This window comes from Falco peregrinus, chromosome 7 (assembly GCF_023634155.1).
Source record: "Falco peregrinus isolate bFalPer1 chromosome 7, bFalPer1.pri, whole genome shotgun sequence".
NCBI lineage: Eukaryota > Metazoa > Chordata > Aves > Falconiformes > Falconidae > Falco > Falco peregrinus.
In genome coordinates, this window is record NC_073727.1 from 48127923 (window position 1) to 48147218 (window position 19296).

At 41.2% G+C, this 19296-nt stretch overlaps 1 protein-coding gene across 2 annotated transcripts in view; it reads right to left on the minus strand.

Moving 5' to 3' along the window:
• Positions 1-19296, minus strand: part of GRM1 (glutamate metabotropic receptor 1) — a 197827-nt gene that overhangs the window by 21068 nt on the left and 157463 nt on the right. For both annotated transcript variants that reach the window (XM_005230207.3, XM_027796947.2), the window contains exons 6-7: positions 17885-18011; positions 9922-10852 (exon numbers count right to left, since the gene is read on the minus strand). In XM_005230207.3, coding sequence (XP_005230264.1) covers positions 9922-10852; positions 17885-18011 — 1058 coding nt within the window. The remainder of the gene's footprint in view (positions 1-9921; positions 10853-17884; positions 18012-19296) is intronic.

Sequence of the window (19296 nt, forward strand, 5' to 3'; positions counted from 1 at the left end):
AAGAACTGGGAGAACAATGTGATCAGATCTCTGCTCCAGGTGTGAATGCTTGTCAGTGCTTTTAGGAAGGATGGAAAACAGTATCAGAAGACAGGTGAAAAAAATTCAACCCATACTAGCTAAAAAAAAATCGAAGTCAAGCAGGAAGCAAAGATGGAGATTTGGAAATTCCTCACTCTTCCCTTTATAAACTCTTAAATCATCGTAGACCAAAAAAAATAAAAAAAAAAAAAAAGAGAGAGAGAGAAGAAAGAAAGTTGCTCCAGTGCAAACATCTGTGGGACAGGCATTTAGGAAAGACTACACCCAGATTTTGGACTGAGTAGTACACGAGAAGTTAGCCCCTGCTTTGCCGCACATCGTAACCAGCACCAGTCTCTGCATCTTCTTCTGCATTCTGTGAAGTAATGTGAATAATAGAAAAATTAAGATGGCATTAAATGTTGTAGGAGGTAGTACAGGTGTTTGTGAATAAATGTGTCTGAGTTTGTGGGTATTTTAAGAAAAATGGGCTTCTGCAGGTGCCTGGCTAGTGTGCTGTGTCCTGTCCCTGTAATAACTGGAACTCAGGTGCTGCTGATGGTGAGACACAAAAGGTGTGCAGGCTGTGGTCTCACAAAGGCTGCTGCAGTTGGCAGTGGTTCATGCTGTTGAGGCATATGTAAGCTGAAACTGCTTGACTTTTGTTTCCAAAGTTTAGTAGAACTCCCATTGCCAAAAGTACTCCCAGCTCTGGGAGCACAAATAGTGGTGGGGAGCTACTGAGATACTGCTGTTAAGAATTTTTTTCAGATCTTTCCTTAGGATATGAAAGAGGTGTGGAGACAATTCCCAAATTAGTGACAATGTAAGTCAGGATGGTCAGGTCTTTGTGCCTTGGTGACAGCAGGCATCACCCTGACAAATTTGTTTTGAAACACTTTACTAATCAACTGACAGAGCAACGTGCAGGCTTCTTCCCACAGCAAACAAAACTTATATGCTAGTGTCATCCACCAAGGACTTTGAAGATATTTCTCTAATGAAACACAGAGCAATACTGGACTGAGACTAACCCTGTAAAATCAAGATAAACTCCTGCTCAGACAATTTAGTTTCTAGCAGGGTGGAAAACCATACATGTCTTCAGTCCTTTAACAGAGATGGACCATCTTCTCTCTCTGGGGGTGTGATTCACCTATGAATTACAAAGCCCTTCTAAAAATCAGGTGCTCTGTCAGCATATGTTCGCAGCATCTGCAGTTTGTCTTGCAGTGTTTTGTTTTGTGGGTCACCCCTGAGCAAAAGGGAGCACTCATCACAGGCAGGAGTAAGCTCGATGAACAAGCCAGAACATGAGATGCCTTTCTGAAAGAGGTGACATCCAAGGGTGCTGTCCTCTTTTGGGCTCTCATGTGCTTGTGTGTCCCTAAGCATTAAAGAGGATTAAATAAATTAGCAGTAATTTTGCACTGAATTGCTGGGATGAATCAAGAATATTTTTCAGACTACATCTTAATTTGAGGAAAAACCCAAACCCTTATATTAACTGTATATACGTATGTATAGTGCTTGTGCTGTTTTATAGCCTTATCCTTACACAGAGAATATCATATATCCATGTGATATCTTTCAGTACCCAAATTTTTGTTCACCTGTAAATTAGCTCAAAGATGTATGAAATTACATGGTGGCTCAGAGATCCCTGCAGAATAAACACTTGCAGAATACCCTGTGTGTTTATTCTAGCAAGTATTTATACATGAATTATCATGTGTTCATGAAATGTCACAGCTCTGTTTTCTTCTGCTGAGGGGAGGCGAATAACTGAGGCATAGTGCTGAATTATCACGCCTTTGAGGATAGGAAGGAGGTAAAATGCATTCTTAAAAAAATCTTAAAGTAGCCTCTAGGAGACTTGTATTGTAGTTCTTTATTCCATTGACATTTTTAAATGCTAGATTAAATAAATAAATGCTATTATGCATTTAAAAATATTTCAGACTACCCCCGCCCCACCCCCCCCACCCCCCAAACAGGGCTTGGTGTTTTTTTTTTTCTAAGTATGCGCCTAAGAGAGCTGGAGCTTGAGTTCTATATGTAATATAGGAAAATATCCAGGGGTTTAAGTATTTATCTGGATGCCAACTCCAACATTTATTTATTTACCTGATACTCTTAAAAGGAGAAAACTTCTTCTTTATTTTTCTCACAGAGAGAATTCTAACCAAAACAACATAAGATTACGGTGCTAAGCAGATGAACATCACTTGCTTATACCTACATGTGAACACAATTGTTTGTATCACTCACTGTTGAGTTGGTGTATTTTTGTAGCATCCTAACTGGATTGTAATGACTACATTTCAGAATAAAAATGCAATAAATAATATATACAAATACAAAATTACAAGGAAATGTAATAAGTGATCCAGTCAAGCAAGAAATTAAATTACAAGTGGTGTCCTTATTCTGGTGTTTTATGCCAAGAAAGATACTAGTCTTCCCCAGGATTTCTGTAGTACTGCCTTTGCTTCCCCTCAGTCAGGAAGCAGAGATTGTGATACATAACTGTAAAGCTCCCCTCTGGTGTGATTGTGTATCTATGCATCGTTTTGTTTAGGTACTGACACTCATTACACAAAGCAACCTGGTGCTACAGCAGTGCCCATAAGCAAAACAACATTTTGTGATTCAGCATCTTGAAAGCAGCAAAACAAGAGAAGGAGCTGTAAAGCAAAGTTCTCCAGGAGTCCTTTGGTAAGAACCAGGCTGCACTCAGAGACCATTCCTTGGGTTTATGTCCTGTCAAAATTCCCTGGGAGAACAGAGTTGCGAACATCCATGAAAAAGAAAGTGGCAAAACTGCCCTGGACCGGGAACTCCTGAGAGGGAGGAAATTGCATAAAACCTTACACAACAGCCCTTTCCCCTAAAGGGACCATCCAAATAAAATGTGGCTCTGACTGGTGATGAAGAAACAGAGGTCTGGATGGGAGCCCAGGGTGCGGGTACTGTGCCCGGTAAACTCATTTGATATAGCCTGGATTTTGTCTGAGGGGGGCTTTATCTTCACTGCTTTTACTGGGAGGGTGCTGCTGAACTTCATTGCTTTTCTGATTTATTTCTCTCAAACATAGTCTTGAGCAGCCTCTGTTTGGTCACAGAAAGGAACCCAGATGGATAAGCCTAAACTGCCAGAACTCTTGGCTTGTACTTGATGACAAGTGTCCCAATCATATTGCATATGTGTCCCCACTCCTTCTCCTCAGCTTGCCTCAGGAGTGACATGTGATTGGTTATGCATGTGCTGGGACTCCCTTTAGCCGGGATAATTTGCAAGGAAAACTTGCAGTGCCTAATGCAGCCTTGCCCCTTATTTCTCATTAGAAGGAAAAAGTAAATCCTCTGTCTCCAGACTGGTTATCTTGCACATATATACACAGATAGACAATTTGATATACACATTTGCCATGCCTGGTTTTTAAATAAATATGATTTTTAGCATTCATTTAAACAACTAGAGAGAATGTAAGTGTGATAGTGACATCTCAGAGTTATTTATCACCTATTCTGTGCTTTTTTGTTGCACAGGACAGAACTACATCATATCTATTAAAGCAAAAGCAAATTCAAGGCTACGGGGGACAATATTAGATATAATTACATAGCTCAGATTTAATGGACAACCCTGCAGCAGGGCTAGAAGAGATTGCTATTGGATTATTAAGTTTCAGACTCCTTTATTTGGTGTTCTTTCCAATTCTTTAACATCAACTGTAAGAGTCCCTTTGGAAACGCGTAGCTGTCTTCTGAGAGTTTTAAATACTCACTTAAATCAATATACTGACAAGGACTGAACAGCTTGACTGAGTTTGATAAATTTTCTTATTTGAAATTCACATCACATACATGAGATAACTGGGTAAGAGCTGTTACCTGTCACAGTGCTGTGTCCACAAAATCATTAATGGTTTAATCCCAGTAAATAGCCCAGCGAAGCCAGCAAACATACCAGCTGCTGAGAGAGAGATGTCTGGCATTAAAACCTTCAGCTATCCTTGTGAGCATACACAGTGCTCTCCCAAAAATGCACTGCACCCTCAGAAAAGGGCGAAGAACTACACTGCATACAGAAGCTAGGGAAACCCCAGGGAAGGATGTGATGGGGAGGCGAGTCAGGCCAGACCCGGATGCCACCTGCTTTCCCTGTGGCACCAGGGAACCATGCCAGAGATGCCACATCTTCACCCACACTGCAAAGGAAGCAGACTCCTCCATGATATGCTCTGGGTGAGGTGCAAGGTCAAACCGAGCACCCTGTGGTTGTGGAGCCCTGTGCCCTGGCAGGGAGCTGGAAGCTGCACAGCCGCAAAACAGCACTGCGCCTTGCACCCCACGGTGCCACTGCTCTACAGAGTCAGCACCAAAATCAGAGCTGGACATCCACATTTTATTGCCAGGTTAATGGAGAGATCAAATATACAACAACAAAGAAATTATTTAAATAAATAACCTAACCTCACCTGTATCATTTTCCCTATTATCTTTTGGTTTTTTTCCTGTTAATCTTTGTATTTACCAGTTCCAGGAGCTTAAAACCTTTCTGCTGTTTCAAAACTCTTCTGTAATATGACTTTTCCCTCTGGGGTAAGCCTCAGCAGGATGGCTGTGCAGGCCCAGCATGCTTAAAGGCCTTCTTGAAAATGCCTTGAAATTTGACATTTTCTAAGTCTGTAACTGTAAAAATAAAGGGATGCCTTATTGTGTATGCAATACTACTGCAGGACACGAGAAATTTACCCACCACATCAATTTTCTAAATTGCAAAACAAGCCAGCCTACCATTTCCTAGTAGATTCAGCAGTTGTCTATACACTGGTTTGGAAATGCTGTAAGAAGATAAAACTACACTAGACAGTAATCGGTATAACAAGCATTTGAAGATAATTCTTACATGGTGCTGGCTAGGTGACATAATTTACAACCAAAGAAAATACTTAAATCTATTGTAGACTTCTCAGGTTGGGCTTGTGTCCTAAGTGCAGGAGTTTGACAATATATTCTCTTTTATGGGAGAAGGTACAATGGTGACCAGTTATTATTAATCCTCCTTGCACTTTCCACTAAATCTTCTTGTTTCAGATCTTTTGATGCATTTCAGCCAGACAGAGTGAAATATTCTTTGTGCAGCTGTGCCAGGTTGAGATTAGTTTTGTTCAATTTCACACACTATAGCCTGCAGAAGTCAGGACAGAAGTCACTGTTTTACTTACGTGAAAAGTGGTCTCACATCTTATGTTCACACTTCTTTCCCCTCCCCCCTTGTCTCCATAGCCTCCTACTTAAAGGTGTCATATTGATTGCAGGGAGTAGTAACGCGACAGCAAGAAGATGGAATACTCCTGGGCATCTCTTCCTATGATGAGGCACCCAGGTTGGATCAAGTGAGCGGCTGTAAAAGATTTGCATTTGTGTGACTGCAACTGAACATGCTGAACATTTACTCCATTTCTGGAAGCTCCAACTCTTGCCATGTTGCATTGTGCATTTGCCTCCTCCCACCACCATGGAAAAACAGTGAAACAAAATGTCCTGCCTTCTGGACGTACTTGTGATGAGATTCCCCTCACTGTGTGTCTGTGGGAGGCTTTGGAAATGAAGGAGCTGAAGAGTCCAAAAGCCTTTGTGGACTGTGAGTCGCCAAGTGAAACGAGTCCCAGAAAAACAGTATGTCAGAACAGCTTGCTGAAGATGAATGGCAACTCAGCAAGTCAGCTTAAAATGAAAGAGTAACTTAAGAATACCTGGAGATAATTTTATAATTGGCAAGACAAAAAAAAGCAGATGGTTCCCTAAGCCTCGGTAAGGGAACAGACACATGTTACTAGAGGTAACTGAGAAACCTGATTCCCAGTTAAAAATCTGTATGTAGGGACCCAGCACAGAGGGAGAGAGGACAAAGAACAGGGAAGGATGAAGGAAGCAGGGAGAAGGTACTAGGAGATGTTGGGTTGCCTGACACTTTTTATTGGAATAAAAGAATTTTGAAAACTCCTTGGCTCAAATTCTGGTTGAAGTGTGTGTGTGTACTATAGGAAAGTAACAGCATAGACCTGCAGGTTGCAGGCCTGGCTTCAGCCTTCTTCGCATTGAGTAGGGTCCATTTGAAACAGTGGCTGGAGAAGGTGTTTCCTGAACCTTCCTCAAGATCAGCATCTTCAGTGTCACTGGTTATTTTTTCTGCACATAGTACACAAGGGAGCACTGCTTCCTCAGGGAAGCGATCATACATGCACTGTACAGGAGTGCTGCTCTTCAAGCTGATTGACCCTTGTAGACCAAAGTAACATTTGTGGTCAAGAACAAGGCTAATGATCATGGCAAGATCTGCATCCGAAAGATACAATCTCACAGCTAAGGGAGAAAAAATAAGATTAAAAATTTTCTCCTAAAAATGCTGCTATGTCATCATCCTGTAACAGCCAGGATCTCGTAAAGTCATAAAGCATGAAACTAACAATAAATGTCCCCACAAAGCTTCAATAAAAACAGCAGATATCACTCTCTTTCCATATCTCCTGATGGAGCTGTTCCATTTTTTATACATAGTTAAATATTCATTTGACAAGAGGGAGAGACTGGCAGCAGTTTGGTACTGAAGGGATCACAAGGGATCTCTCAGACCCAGATTCAAGCTCTCTCACAGAAGAATACAAAGTATTTCTCTAGGGTTTGCATCAGGATTTTTTTTCTCTGTTCCAGGACACATTGCTGGTCAAGAACAGAAAGAAAGGAGGAGAATTGCCGTGGGACAATGCATAGTCCAGTTATAGAGCATTCATCTGGGAAGTGACAGAGATGCTCTTAACCTAAATGAGTGCCTTAACTAATTTAAGTGAAGACAAGTGTTACTAAACAATTTATTTTCATTGAAACTCTTTTGGTGATGCAGCTGGGACAGACATTTTTCAAGAGGACTTTCTGACCTCTATATTAGCATCAGACATAGCTGAAGGTTTTGAATTGACTAATAGATCCTATGTTAATAGATTTCCCTAGTTAATTCCTTTGTTCTACTTTAGGAAGGAGAAAGGAAGAGTGGCTTGGCTTGCTCTAGTCCCCAGGTTATGCTAGTTAAACTAACAGCACAACATTGCATATGAGTGCTTTATCCAGGCTTACATAAGTTTGACTTGCCCTTGTAAATGTAAACTAGTTTCCATACTTTAACTCTGTATGTGCACACAAATTTAATTTAGATGGATGCCACTTTTCTGTTTAGGAATTGGAATTCATTGGATTAGCAGAGGAGAGGTTTGATACAGACAGAAAAAGAGATGAAAACTGAAAAGTAGAAAAAGAAAAACAATATAAAGAGAAGAGATAACAAGAAAATGGATGAAAAGTTGTAAGACAGCTGGAAAAGAAATCTTGAATGAAGCACTGCTAGCCACTTACACACAGAAAAATGTGTCCATAGGGAGGGACAATAACAGAATGAAGAAGCAGAGCAACATAATCAGGGATCTTAATTACTGAAAAAATAGCAAATCAAGCCCAGAATTTGAGGGGAAATGGAGAAAAAAAAAAAAAAAAAAAAAAAGAAGACAACAATCTGCCTGCAGGCCGTTCCTGTGGGCATTAAGCACATTCAGTAGTTTCAAGTCCTGTTTCAGGCAGGACCTGACCACACACACTGGAGCTGTCTAGGAGCTTCAAAGGCTCTAGCAAATTCTGCTTTTTCCTTCTTAGTTTCCTTAGTGACACTTCTTTATTAATGTCAGCGCAATGTCCTCACAAGCCTTGCAATGGACTGTGCTTGAAGCTACAATATCCTCCAAAGCCCTGAAATTGTTTTTTGTGCTGTCGTGTGACTTTATTTCCAAAGCTGTGTGTTTGTATGCTACTCTGTTTTCAGTTCTTCATGTCCATGTACAGAGAGGAATGCTGTCCTTCTCCATCAGCAAGCCCAGCATGCCTCCACATCTGTGCTGGTTTAGGTGAAGAACTTAGCAGTTATTGCACAGAAGGTTTAGGTCAGAGGTTGGGATTTTGCTGTGTAAGAAGATCTGGAGGCTTGGCCTGAGATAAAAAAGCATATTAACTAGGTGTTGAACTTTTAGCTTAGAAGAGCATCTTAAAACTCTGTAGAACTTTTTTGCTTTATACCACTCACAGAGACTCAACAGAAAGGTCAAGAAAATCTTACTAAAATGATGCAATAAACAAATTCCTAAAAAGCTCATGTAAGCCCTGTTGTTGTTTTAGGGTGACAATGCTGAGGGGGAAGCTCAGTTTTTGAACAGGATGAAATATTTTCTCACATTATGAACTGTATTCTAGGTATATTGCTTTTGGATCTTTAAGGTAATTTTTTTTTGGTGAAAGTAGAACAGTAAGCACAACAAAGAATTAGTTATTAAGTTTCTCATGATCTGAAATACTCAAGAGTCTTTGTTTCTGTCTGATATCATCTTAAAGATACCAACAGCATTAGCCAGAGACTACACTGCAGAGATACCACACTAGTTTCTTACAAACATGTAAGACCCCATCCAACTTCCAGAGAGTCAGAGGAAGGCGTATCAGGCTCCAGCTTCCTATTTGCATGGAATTCAATGTTTTGACCTACAGACATTTTTGGCCATCTCCCTGCATGGGGGCCTCCCAAGGGCTGCCTGCCATTCCCAGCTCCCTCTCTGCCTAGCTTAGGAGCTGGCAGTCTTATCATGGCCTCTGTGGCACACTGCGCTGTGTATTTGGGTTACTTACATCTCCGTTCCCTTCTCTTCTGACTCCCTGTCTGGCAACAAAATAAAAAGTATGGAAGTAGCATAAAGGCAAAATTGACCAGAGCATGGGTTTTCTGCAGTATTGCCTCCATCCTTAGCCCTTCCATCTCCACAACATATGAAAACAGTTCTTACACAAACCAACTGGAGTGACTCAGAGAAACTTACAGATCCCAAATAGTGGAAATTAACTGAATTTTAATTCTATCAGGAAGCTCAGAAATGTAGACTTCACTGGTTCATTATTATTCTGTAATTTTTTTTTAATTGGGACAAAAATAATCTAAGCTCATGTCTAGCCCTATGGTGCTTCTTTAAAGATTAAAAAGCAATAAGATAATGAAGAATGCAAATGTTCAGACAGCTGCTCACAGGAAAATGCTGTTTGAAGTTAACAGTTCTCTCTCTCCCTCTGCTGCAGCTGGGTTGCTTATAATTATTAGCAAGGAAAATAACAGGTTCAATAGATGTAGATGCAAGTTCATTTTCGCCATCAGTTGACTTCTGCAGCTTTCACACCAACACTGGGTTTGAGAACATGGACAAGTTTACACTAACGATGATTAAGAGTATTGCTCATATTTCTGAATATTAAATAGAGCACAGGAATAGTATGAAGGGTGCTTTCGGATCACAATTATGAGGACTGTCACAAAACATTACCTTAAAAACTGATGTTCAATCCCCAGCTTTCACGCACACATCCCAGCAGCCTTAGACAAGTACATGTGATTTACAACCACTCAGACATAGATTTCTGGTCCCCTTTCCCCAAAGGCTACAGTATCACCTCAGTTTGAACATAACGCAGAGTAAATGCACGTAGGTGCGTGAGATCCCCATCACATGCACGGAGAGATGGGAGAAGCTGCAAATGGAGCTTGGTTACTCTGCCACTGCCTGACCTGCCCCAGAGGTAGAGGGAGTTGTGTACACGGCTGCCTTTAGAGCAGGAGAGAAAATGAGCAGCGACATGTCCATATCCATCTAAGGCTTAGATCTAAAAGATCGTTTCCATCTTTTCTGCTACACATGAGTTGAAAAACTGTTACATACCTTACTATCGAGCAGACTATGGTCAACCAAGAGAGGATGACAAAGAGAGGGACATATACAGATAGATGTGTACCTGCATTTAACCACTTACTTTGGATTTCCAGCCCCTGGCTTCTTTCTCCGGAATATGTTGAGGAAAGTGTTGGACTTGCAAGGTGCCTTGCCATCCCCGACATGCATACGCACCACGTCTGAGGTGGTGAAGGCACTGCGGACATTCCTCTCAGGCTTGGCTATGATGATGTACATCTTAGGAGTGAACATGCACCCCAGCGCCACTGTCACGCTCAGGCTCACTGCAAAACAGGTGGTGATGATCTTGTAGTTGCTGCCAAAATAGATAGGCACAAAGGCCAGCCAGATGATACAAGTGGTGTACATGGTGAATGCAATGTACTTGGCCTCATTGAAATTGGCAGGCACATTGCGAGTCTTGAAGGCATAGTACGTGCAGCTCATGATGAGGAGTCCATTGTAGCCCACAGGAGCCACGACGCCTAGGTTGCTGGTGTTGCAGATAAGGTAAACTTCCTTAATGCTGGGGTAGGAGAGGATGGGCATTGGGGGCTCCAGGATGATCAGCGTGATCACCAGTGTCAGCTGCACACTGATCAAAACGGAGGCGATGACTACTTGGGCCCATGCGCTCATGAAGCGTGGCTTGCGGGTACAGATCTTCTTTTTGCTGCCTGCCAAGATGCGTGCAATGCGGTTGGTTTTGGTCACAAGGGCAGAATAGCACATGGCAGAGGAGAGACCCACCAGAAGGCGCTGGAGGTAGCAGGATGTCGTGGTGGGTTTAGCTATAAGGGTGAAAGGGCAGACATAACCCAGAAAGATGCCAGCAAGGATAATGTAGCAGAGCTCCCGGCTGGAGGATTTGACAACAGGGGTGTCCCTGTAGAGCACAAAGATAAGGGTGACAAACATGGTGACCAGGATCCCCAGGCAGGAAAAGACCACAGCCACAATAGACTCTATATTGCTCCACTGGAGGTACTTTACAGGGATGGGTTCACAGCCTGCAGTGTACAGAAAAGAAACAAGAGTGTTAGAAAGGTAGCTGCCTGAAGAAAGGTCTTTTTTTCTGGATCCCAATATAATTCAAACATCAGTTTATGCCTACATGCCATGGTTTATTGCAACCATCTTACAAAGGAGTGAACTGCAGCATGGAAAAGTTTGGATTAAACATGTTCAAAAAACAACCATCAGTTTTGTGTGTTGCAAACATTTGCTCATGACACTACAAAAAGAAATGAGATTTGGAAATTTTCTGAATATTTTTCTTGAGATGACAAGCCCAGCATATCAGAGACAGAGCTGGGAACAGAACCCAGAAAACTCAGCACCATCCCTTTATTTCAGAAGGGAAAGGATTGTTACAAATCAAAATAGTTAGCTTTTTGACCGACCTTATTTTAACCTATATCAAAACCACTATAACTTGAACCACGACATTTTTGTGAGGGTGATTTTATAAATAATATAAATTAATTAGAGATCTATGGGCAGAAAAATGACAATAAATCTGTGGGAAAATCACCTTGAGGGGGGGAATTAGAGAAAATTGGGTGCTAACAGAAGCGTAGTATTACAGAAAGCTTTTTAGGGTAAAATACAGCTATCACCTTCGGGATGGTTGGCGTGCACAGAATCTGCATCGCCACAGCTCCCTAAGCAACACACCCTGCCAGCTCAGCACATGCTGGTGGGAGTGACGGAGGGTGGAGCGGAGTGGAGACCCCACGGCCAGGCTCTGCTGTGCTCCCTGCAGGGGTGGGAACCTGATGGCACCCACAGCTGAAACTGCATAGCAGCTGTCACATGCAGAATCCATGAGATGTCCACTGCTGAGCCAGCCATTGTGGCAGAATTACTTTCCTCAGATGAAATGATCTCACTGTAATAGCAACACACACCTCCACCCCAAAGTTACCTGCCTCCAAGGCACTACCACACCTCACTGGGCACGTGATACCAGTTGGTAACAACAATATGTGTGACTAGAGTCACCCAAGCACCACCTAAATGTGCTGGAAATGGGTTAGTCCTGGACTGAAATAAGTCCAAAGGGGGAGGCGGGGGGGAATTGTTGCCTAAACCTCCAGATTACCCAACTCTGATTCAGTGTTCATAAAGTTAGGTCAAGCTGACTCACTCTCTAAAGTTGTTATGAAGGGACTTCTAATCAAGGTAGTCAGCCTTGGGGAGGATGAGAAACAAAGGACAGATAGTGAAAAGGACACCATTACCTAAGTTACACAGAAAGGAGCCTTCAAGTGAGGAAAGTTCTGGCTATGAGAAGAAACAGGATGATAAGGTGTTGCAATGCACTGACATCAACAGAAAATTAGATGAAAATGAGACAAATATAATTGTGGTAGTGAGATCATAACCTCCAGCTCAAATAGCCCCCACAGAAGAGGGCAAAACCCCACTTGAGCAGCATGCACAGTTAGCAGAGAACTTCAGCAGTGCTATCTGAGGATGCGTACTGATTTGCATCAGAAGCGAAAAACTTGTAACCAATCCTGTGTATGAAAAATGAATATGCAATGGAGTATAAGTGGACAGATGAGGCGAGAAGTTAGGGAAGACTCCATCGTAACTTCTGGGATCAGTCGACGGGCTGAACCTGTCTGCTCCCCCATAGGGACACCTATTGTGTGCATGTTGAATAACTAACTCATGCTAACTGCTATTAGTGATTATAATTTAGTTGTATATAATTTCAAGCTTGTTTTTTCAGACAGTCCCTGTCACTGGTGATCACTAACCTTAATTTGTCATGATTTTATATTGATAAAGAGTGTTATTCCGTAACCTGTTACCGTTAGCCCTTTGCGGGCGCTAGCAGCTGCCAGCGGTGGGTAACACATTCAGGTAAAGCGGGAGGACCCGCTGAGGGTCCCCCTGATGCAGCTGGGGTGTTTGCCTGAACAAGGCAGTCGAGTTGCCCTCCGACCCAGCGGGACTGTTCAGTGAAGGGTCCCTGTAACGGGACGCTGACAGACTGGTCAGGCACAAGGGTCTCGGCTTTCCTGGGGCACTGTAAGACAGATCAGACACCCGGGGTTGAGAAGATTCCACCCCTCCCCCGCCTTCATGTGACAAAATCCAAAGTTGTAATGGAACTGCACCATAGACACTGTATGTTCTCAGTGTATTTCTGCTTTTCTTTTGCCCTTAACGTTACCTTATTCTTGTTTTATCAAACCCTCTGCTTATTGTTTTTCCTCTAAATAATGTAATTTAATTCCTATGGAAAAGCCAAGCCCATGAAATATGCATGCCTTCAAAAAATAACTGGAAAGAGTCTCTTTTATGACTAGTACAGATGTGCAAACATAGGAATCAGTTCAGATGGTACTTAACTGCTCTCTCCCACACTCAATTTAAAGGAGTCTCTGGCTACCTTCCTCACTGTGCTGAAGATGTAAATACCAGCAATAAACATTACCAAGAAGACAAAATCCTCTGTGTTAATAGGATGGTACAGTTGTGAAATTGAGTTACTGAAAACCTTCATTCTGAAATTTCCTAATTTCTGTTCTTGGCAGTGCCAAAATGCTTTTAGTGTGTTTCTGTATCCCAGGGTAAATATCCATGGCCTCTTCTAGTTCTTGTTTTTGTCCTCGTCCAGTTTCCCTTGGACTCAGATCACCTTTTGTGCCTTTTCTCGACCTTTCAGGTACCTTTCCTCCCAGTCCCTCACTGTCCCCATCTCAGTTCTCCTTCCTAGCCAGCCCCCTCTCCACCTAGATGTCTCCATCACTCACACTGCTGGTCCAGCTTGTCACTGCTGCCTGTCTGGGTTGTTGGATGCAGTTAAGAGCAGGGAAAAAGCAGCGTTGTCAGCAAGCTTGTGACAGAGGCATTTTTTTCCTCTGTTTTGCTGCTAAATCTTAACAAGGGCCCTGATATTGTGATGAACAAAAGCCCCTTCCTCCTCAGTATGGAGTATATCTACAGAAACCAAGTTCTATGAATTAAAAGCTTCTGAGACCCACAGTTTGCCTCAATTTGCATGCATTTTCCACAGGGTGACACACAATTACCAGCTGATACCTCTACCAAAATGTAAAGTCCTTCCTTCCAAATATAGAAGTAAGCAGAGGTATGGATTAGGGTTGAACAGTTTTACTGTAACCTCATTTTTAGAAATAGAAGAAAAAAAAAAGTTTTTTGTTGAAATTAAAAAAAAAAATCAGCCCGAGGCAAAGTCCTGACATGGAAAATTTCCACTCAAACTTTTAATGTCTGCCAATGTCATGTAAACTGAAAAAATGTCTTATAATTCTGTATTCCAAAGAGACAAGTCTCTGAGTACCCTGCTGACTTAACTACAGGTAAAGCTGACTACTTAACTACAGGTAATGATGTTACAGCTGTCTGTAACATCAAACCCAACAGAAATGCTAGCATGTGCAACTGAAGGTCATATTTTATAAAGGAAAGGAATTCTGTGCTCAAAGTGGTCTGTTCAAGATGCAGATAGGTGAGGAAACCTGTTCTTCCAACTGGCATTTTTATAATGAAATAAGAAGAAAAAGCTTTTTATTGGAAGTGAGAACCTCTGGCCATTGACTGCAGCAGCCCTGAGCGGAAGTTGGCTCTTTCTTTGGTTTAATAAAAGACTAAGAATCAGAATTTCCTGCTCATTGATTAATACATGCAGAGCTCTTCTTAAACAGGAAGCCAGTCTGTGGTTGCTGGAAGGGTTAAGTTTCAGCACAGGTTTTAAGCTTAGTAACTTCAAGCTTTACTCATATTATTCCATCTTAAACAATATTTTCAGAGCCTTAGCCCTGATTCAGCATGGTAGTTTAAGCTTTAAGCTTATTCTGTGTAAGGTCTTAGAAATCTGTTTCATTAAATTAGTGTAATTCCTGCGCACTAGCAAGCCCCAAGAGCCACATATGCTACAAACATTGTAAAAAGCTGCCTGCACTGCTTGTATCAGCAAACAGTTGTTGGTTGTCAGCGCCTGTGAAGGTGGGTCATTTCCCAGCTAGGAGAAAGTGGGCTAGGGAACCTTGTTGAGACTGGGGGAGGATACTCAGGAAATGGTGTACTTGGAGGCTGAAAAAAAAAAATCCAACACAAAAATCCACAAAAAACCCAACAGCTAACCCACACTTCAAAAAAATCAGAGAATTAGTGGCAAAAGATTCACAGCTCAGTTTCTAGTAAAAAGCTATTTGTTAGGTTTCTTCTACTATTTCCCCTGTACTTTAACCATGAATCATTTCCTAGGGCAGAAGGCTAATTGATTTTTGTAATTATTTAAAAAAAATATATTCATACTGCAAGGCCAATAAGACAATCCAGGATGTTTTCTGAGGCCATTAACACATCCCAGGTAACTGATGGTCCCAAACTTTTATTATTCCTTTCATAATAACTCTATATAACTTCCTGTCCTACCCCGTTTTATTGCTTATTTAAGATTATTTATGTAAATTGGGTTTACTAGCTTCACATTCATTCTTCTTATATTAGATTCTGATACTATAAAAGATATCTCTTCTTGGCACAAGGCCTTAAGATACTGGGTTTAGTGACTATTTGTCAGGTCAGATTTTTATCATCTGTGGTGAGAAATCCTTTGTGCCTGCTGACTCCACTTCACTGAACACATGTTTAGGGGAAGCAATCTATAAAAAAATTGTACATTTAAAAATAACATTAAAATGTCAGGAAAGGATTGCTGAGCAACAGAGACTGATTTCAAACAGAAAGAATGAGCACCTTGAAAAGCATGTCTTAGGAAACAGGTTAGTATGTGCTTCACATTTCTTAAAGGGACTAAGCATTTTAGAGCCTTCATCTGTGATGGAAAATGGGACTAAAACTGCATACATGTTTAACGTCAAATATTTAAGGAAAAGGGAAAAATCAGCTGAAATGTGAGATGTTAATGTCTGCGTCAATAGTATGGTGACTGTCAGGGTATGAACGCAACACACAAAGGCAAGCTATAAAAAAACATTTGATGGGAGAAATCCTGGCAAGAAAGGTAACTCCAGATTAAATGGTACCAATAGTGAATCCCACAAAATTCAGGAACCAGAGTTTATCTATAAATCTCCCTTTTCTAAAGGTTTGTATGGCATCAGCTTCTCTTCACAACTTTGTACTGCTATTCAAGTAAATGAATTGCAGGGGTTAAAAAAAGTTTTTTCCTGAATAAAACAGAATGAAGAAGCTGTGCAGGAGCAGATTGCCGTTTTGATGTTCTCTAGGAAATCAGTCAATGGCTACACTGTCATTTAGCTGATGCTACTGTGATTTTAGAACAGCAGCAGTCCAGTCTCCTTGCTGAGAAGAAACACAAATCAGCAGGTCATCTACTGATTTCATTAAAAGTTAATAGATTGTAACATGCCCCTGAGATTTCTTCCAGCACTGATGCTTTCCTCAGCTCCTTTCAGCAGTGCCTGTCATTTTGACATGCCCCCTTTTGAGCTGTTTTGGGCAGCTGATAGCACTGAACCATATTTGCTCAAGTGCACATTGATCTCTCACTATGTTCTTGTTCTGCCTTATTGATTAAAAAGAAGCCCCAGTTTTCTTCCCTGAACGGTAGATACAAACAATTCTGCAAAGCTCCAAGACTAACAGAACCCAGTTGTCTATAGATATCTCCTTTAAAATTAGCAGACACTGGTGTCCTAGGAGGTGAGAGCTGAATATGAGCTTTTCCAATGGTCAGGATATTTATGAAAGATGCTGTAGATTTTCTGGTGTCTAGTAATACAAGAGGTTTTTCCACAATCAGGGGCCTTACCAGGGTTTTTCAAGAATTCCTCTTCGTATAACCAACTTGTATGAAACTTGAAGGCACTGAATGATCATTGAGATTTCTGTACCCTGACAAATCTGTTTGAAGTAGGTTCAGTTGCACAGCAAGAGGTAAGGGGGGGTGTTGGGATGAGAGGTATGAGATATAGACAGATACACACCCATCTGGGACGTGGCTGTAGCTTATTTTCCATAGAAAACTAAGATAAACAATGGATCAAATTTCCCAGTTTATTGTGATTAATAATATATTTTTAGCTGAAGAAGTGGGCAGCCTTCCCTCTCTAAATCGTCTGAAAGCTCACCTCAGTTCAGTGGCTAGCTGAACAGTATGTCTTGGAAATATTTAATTAAGGTTTGAGTACTTCATCTATGTGTTAAATGCTGAAGCAACATCTAGTTCCCAGCCAGTCATGTTAAAGGACAAAGATGTGATAAATTGCCCATCTGATCTTCAGCTAGGTAGCCAGATGCCCTGCTGAATACTGTCAGCCAAGATTTGCAGATGCGGCATGGGGCAGAAGTTCCAGTAGCCTTCTACAGTGATGCAAAGCAACCCCCAAGGTCAGGGTGGTGTTTCTCAGTGCATTAAATCTATTTTCTTGGGGTAATGGTTACTGCAAAGCCCTGAGCAGTTGTGGAGGTTGACCCTGACAGGTACAAAATAGCAGAAAGATGTCACTCATCCAAAGCATATACACAGGGGAGACCACTTCTAGCTGTTTCCCTTTCTTCTGCCAGCCTTTCTTAGGATTTTGTTTACATTCCTCTTGCTTGCAGGTGCAGTAAGAATGATCTTTATACCGAACAAAAGTCTGGTAATCAGTTGTTGAATGGCCTCTGAAATCCCAGATAAAGTATTACTAATTGCATGGTAGAACAATCAGAAAGAGTATCAAGTCAGTCTGACAAGGATGCACTGTGTTTTTGTGATAATCACTGCTAAAATTGCAGCAAATGCTGCTGAATTCATTAGCAGTCTTAACAGCTTTATCAGTGCTTATGCTAACTGAAGAGGAGGAACAGACAATGTCATTTCTTCGTAGAAATTGTGCCATCTTTATTGCCAGTGCTGTTGAACTGAGCCAAAAGATAAAACAGTTTATAATGTACCCTAAGCTGCATGGGGATGTGCGTTTAAATATTTGCCTTTAATATCTCTTCATACTGCCATCTTACTCTCCACCACACACCATTCTTCTTACACCACGTAAAATGGGAACGCATTTGGAGGGACACATCCCTACCTGTCAGGTCAGCATTTGGCCACCAGCCAAGCTCACAGGCTTTACATGTGAATTCATCCTGAACAAATTCATTCTCCTTGCAAGCAGTGCAAATCCAGCAGCAACTCACTTCTCCTTTCCTGATCACCTGTAATGCAAAATACATCCTCAGCTATGATCCTCTATAAGACAGCACAGACAACCAGCAAACAGATACCACCTGCATTGTTTAAAATATGACAGGATCCCTGTGTATGGCACATTTCAAACAACTAGAAAACATGAATCCTGATTCTGTACTACCCCTACATATTAAAGTTTGTGCTTAGGAATTCAAGGATAATCTCTGGGAGAATTCTATTTAATTTTGGGGGTAGCAAGTCTGAGTTAAAAGTACAAAACATTTTTTCTCTTTGGTACAGAGGCATGGTGAGTGTTATATTTTCAGTCAGGCTTGAGAAAAGGCTTAATCTGAGAGATGGTTCAGGTCAGGACAAGTAGCTCAGCCCACGCTTGATATCTGTTGCATACCAAAAACCATAAACAAAGTCAAAGGTTAGAACAAAGAGTGATTCATGCATAGATAGATATATAAATATACACACACAAGTGCACACAGACACATAAATACCAATTTACATGGAAGTCTCTTTGGAGCTCATTACACTAGTGTAAACAGAAATTCAAATAAGAGCAAATTAAAAAATATACTGCTTAAAAGATGTAATGGGTCCTAGTAGAAAATAAAACCAATATGCAGTGACCATATTGCTCTTTTGGAGAGAAACGTCCCTGAAAGCTGTATCTTTCTCTGCTGTGAAGCTGCTAAATTTAATGATCCAATGTTGAAAAGCTGGTTTTCTTGTCTTGATTCCTAGTTCCATTATGCTGAGGCTAAAAGAAAGATTAAGGATTTCTCCAGCTCATGGGGTTCCAACAAAGACTCTAGCTCTGTTTACCAGAAAGGAGGAATCAAGCCTTCTCTCCAGGATCTTCCTATCCATCTATATGCAGAGCTAAGTGTAGTAGTGAAACACAAAATATTTGTTTTATTGAATGCTGGCTTTGTGGGCTTTTCTTGTTAACATTTCCTCCTGCAGTCTGTGGAGAGATTCCAATAGACTTCAATGGCAGCCGAAGCTGGCATTTTGTATGCATGGTGTTTACATATACACACACATACACAAACTGCACAATCTCAAAAACAGGGAAGAGATGTTTTGGAGGGTAGTAAATAACGATAATGTTTCCCCTCCAAGACTGTTGGAATATGTCACTACTCCTTTGCCAAATCATCAATCACATTGCTTAGGTTAGCAATATAGAATTAAAAAGCTGCAAGTGTGCTTATTACATGAAATTAGAAAGGAAGGTCTGCTCTAAGGTGATTTTACTGAATGGGCTTCTTGCCATTTTAAACTTACTGTATCCAT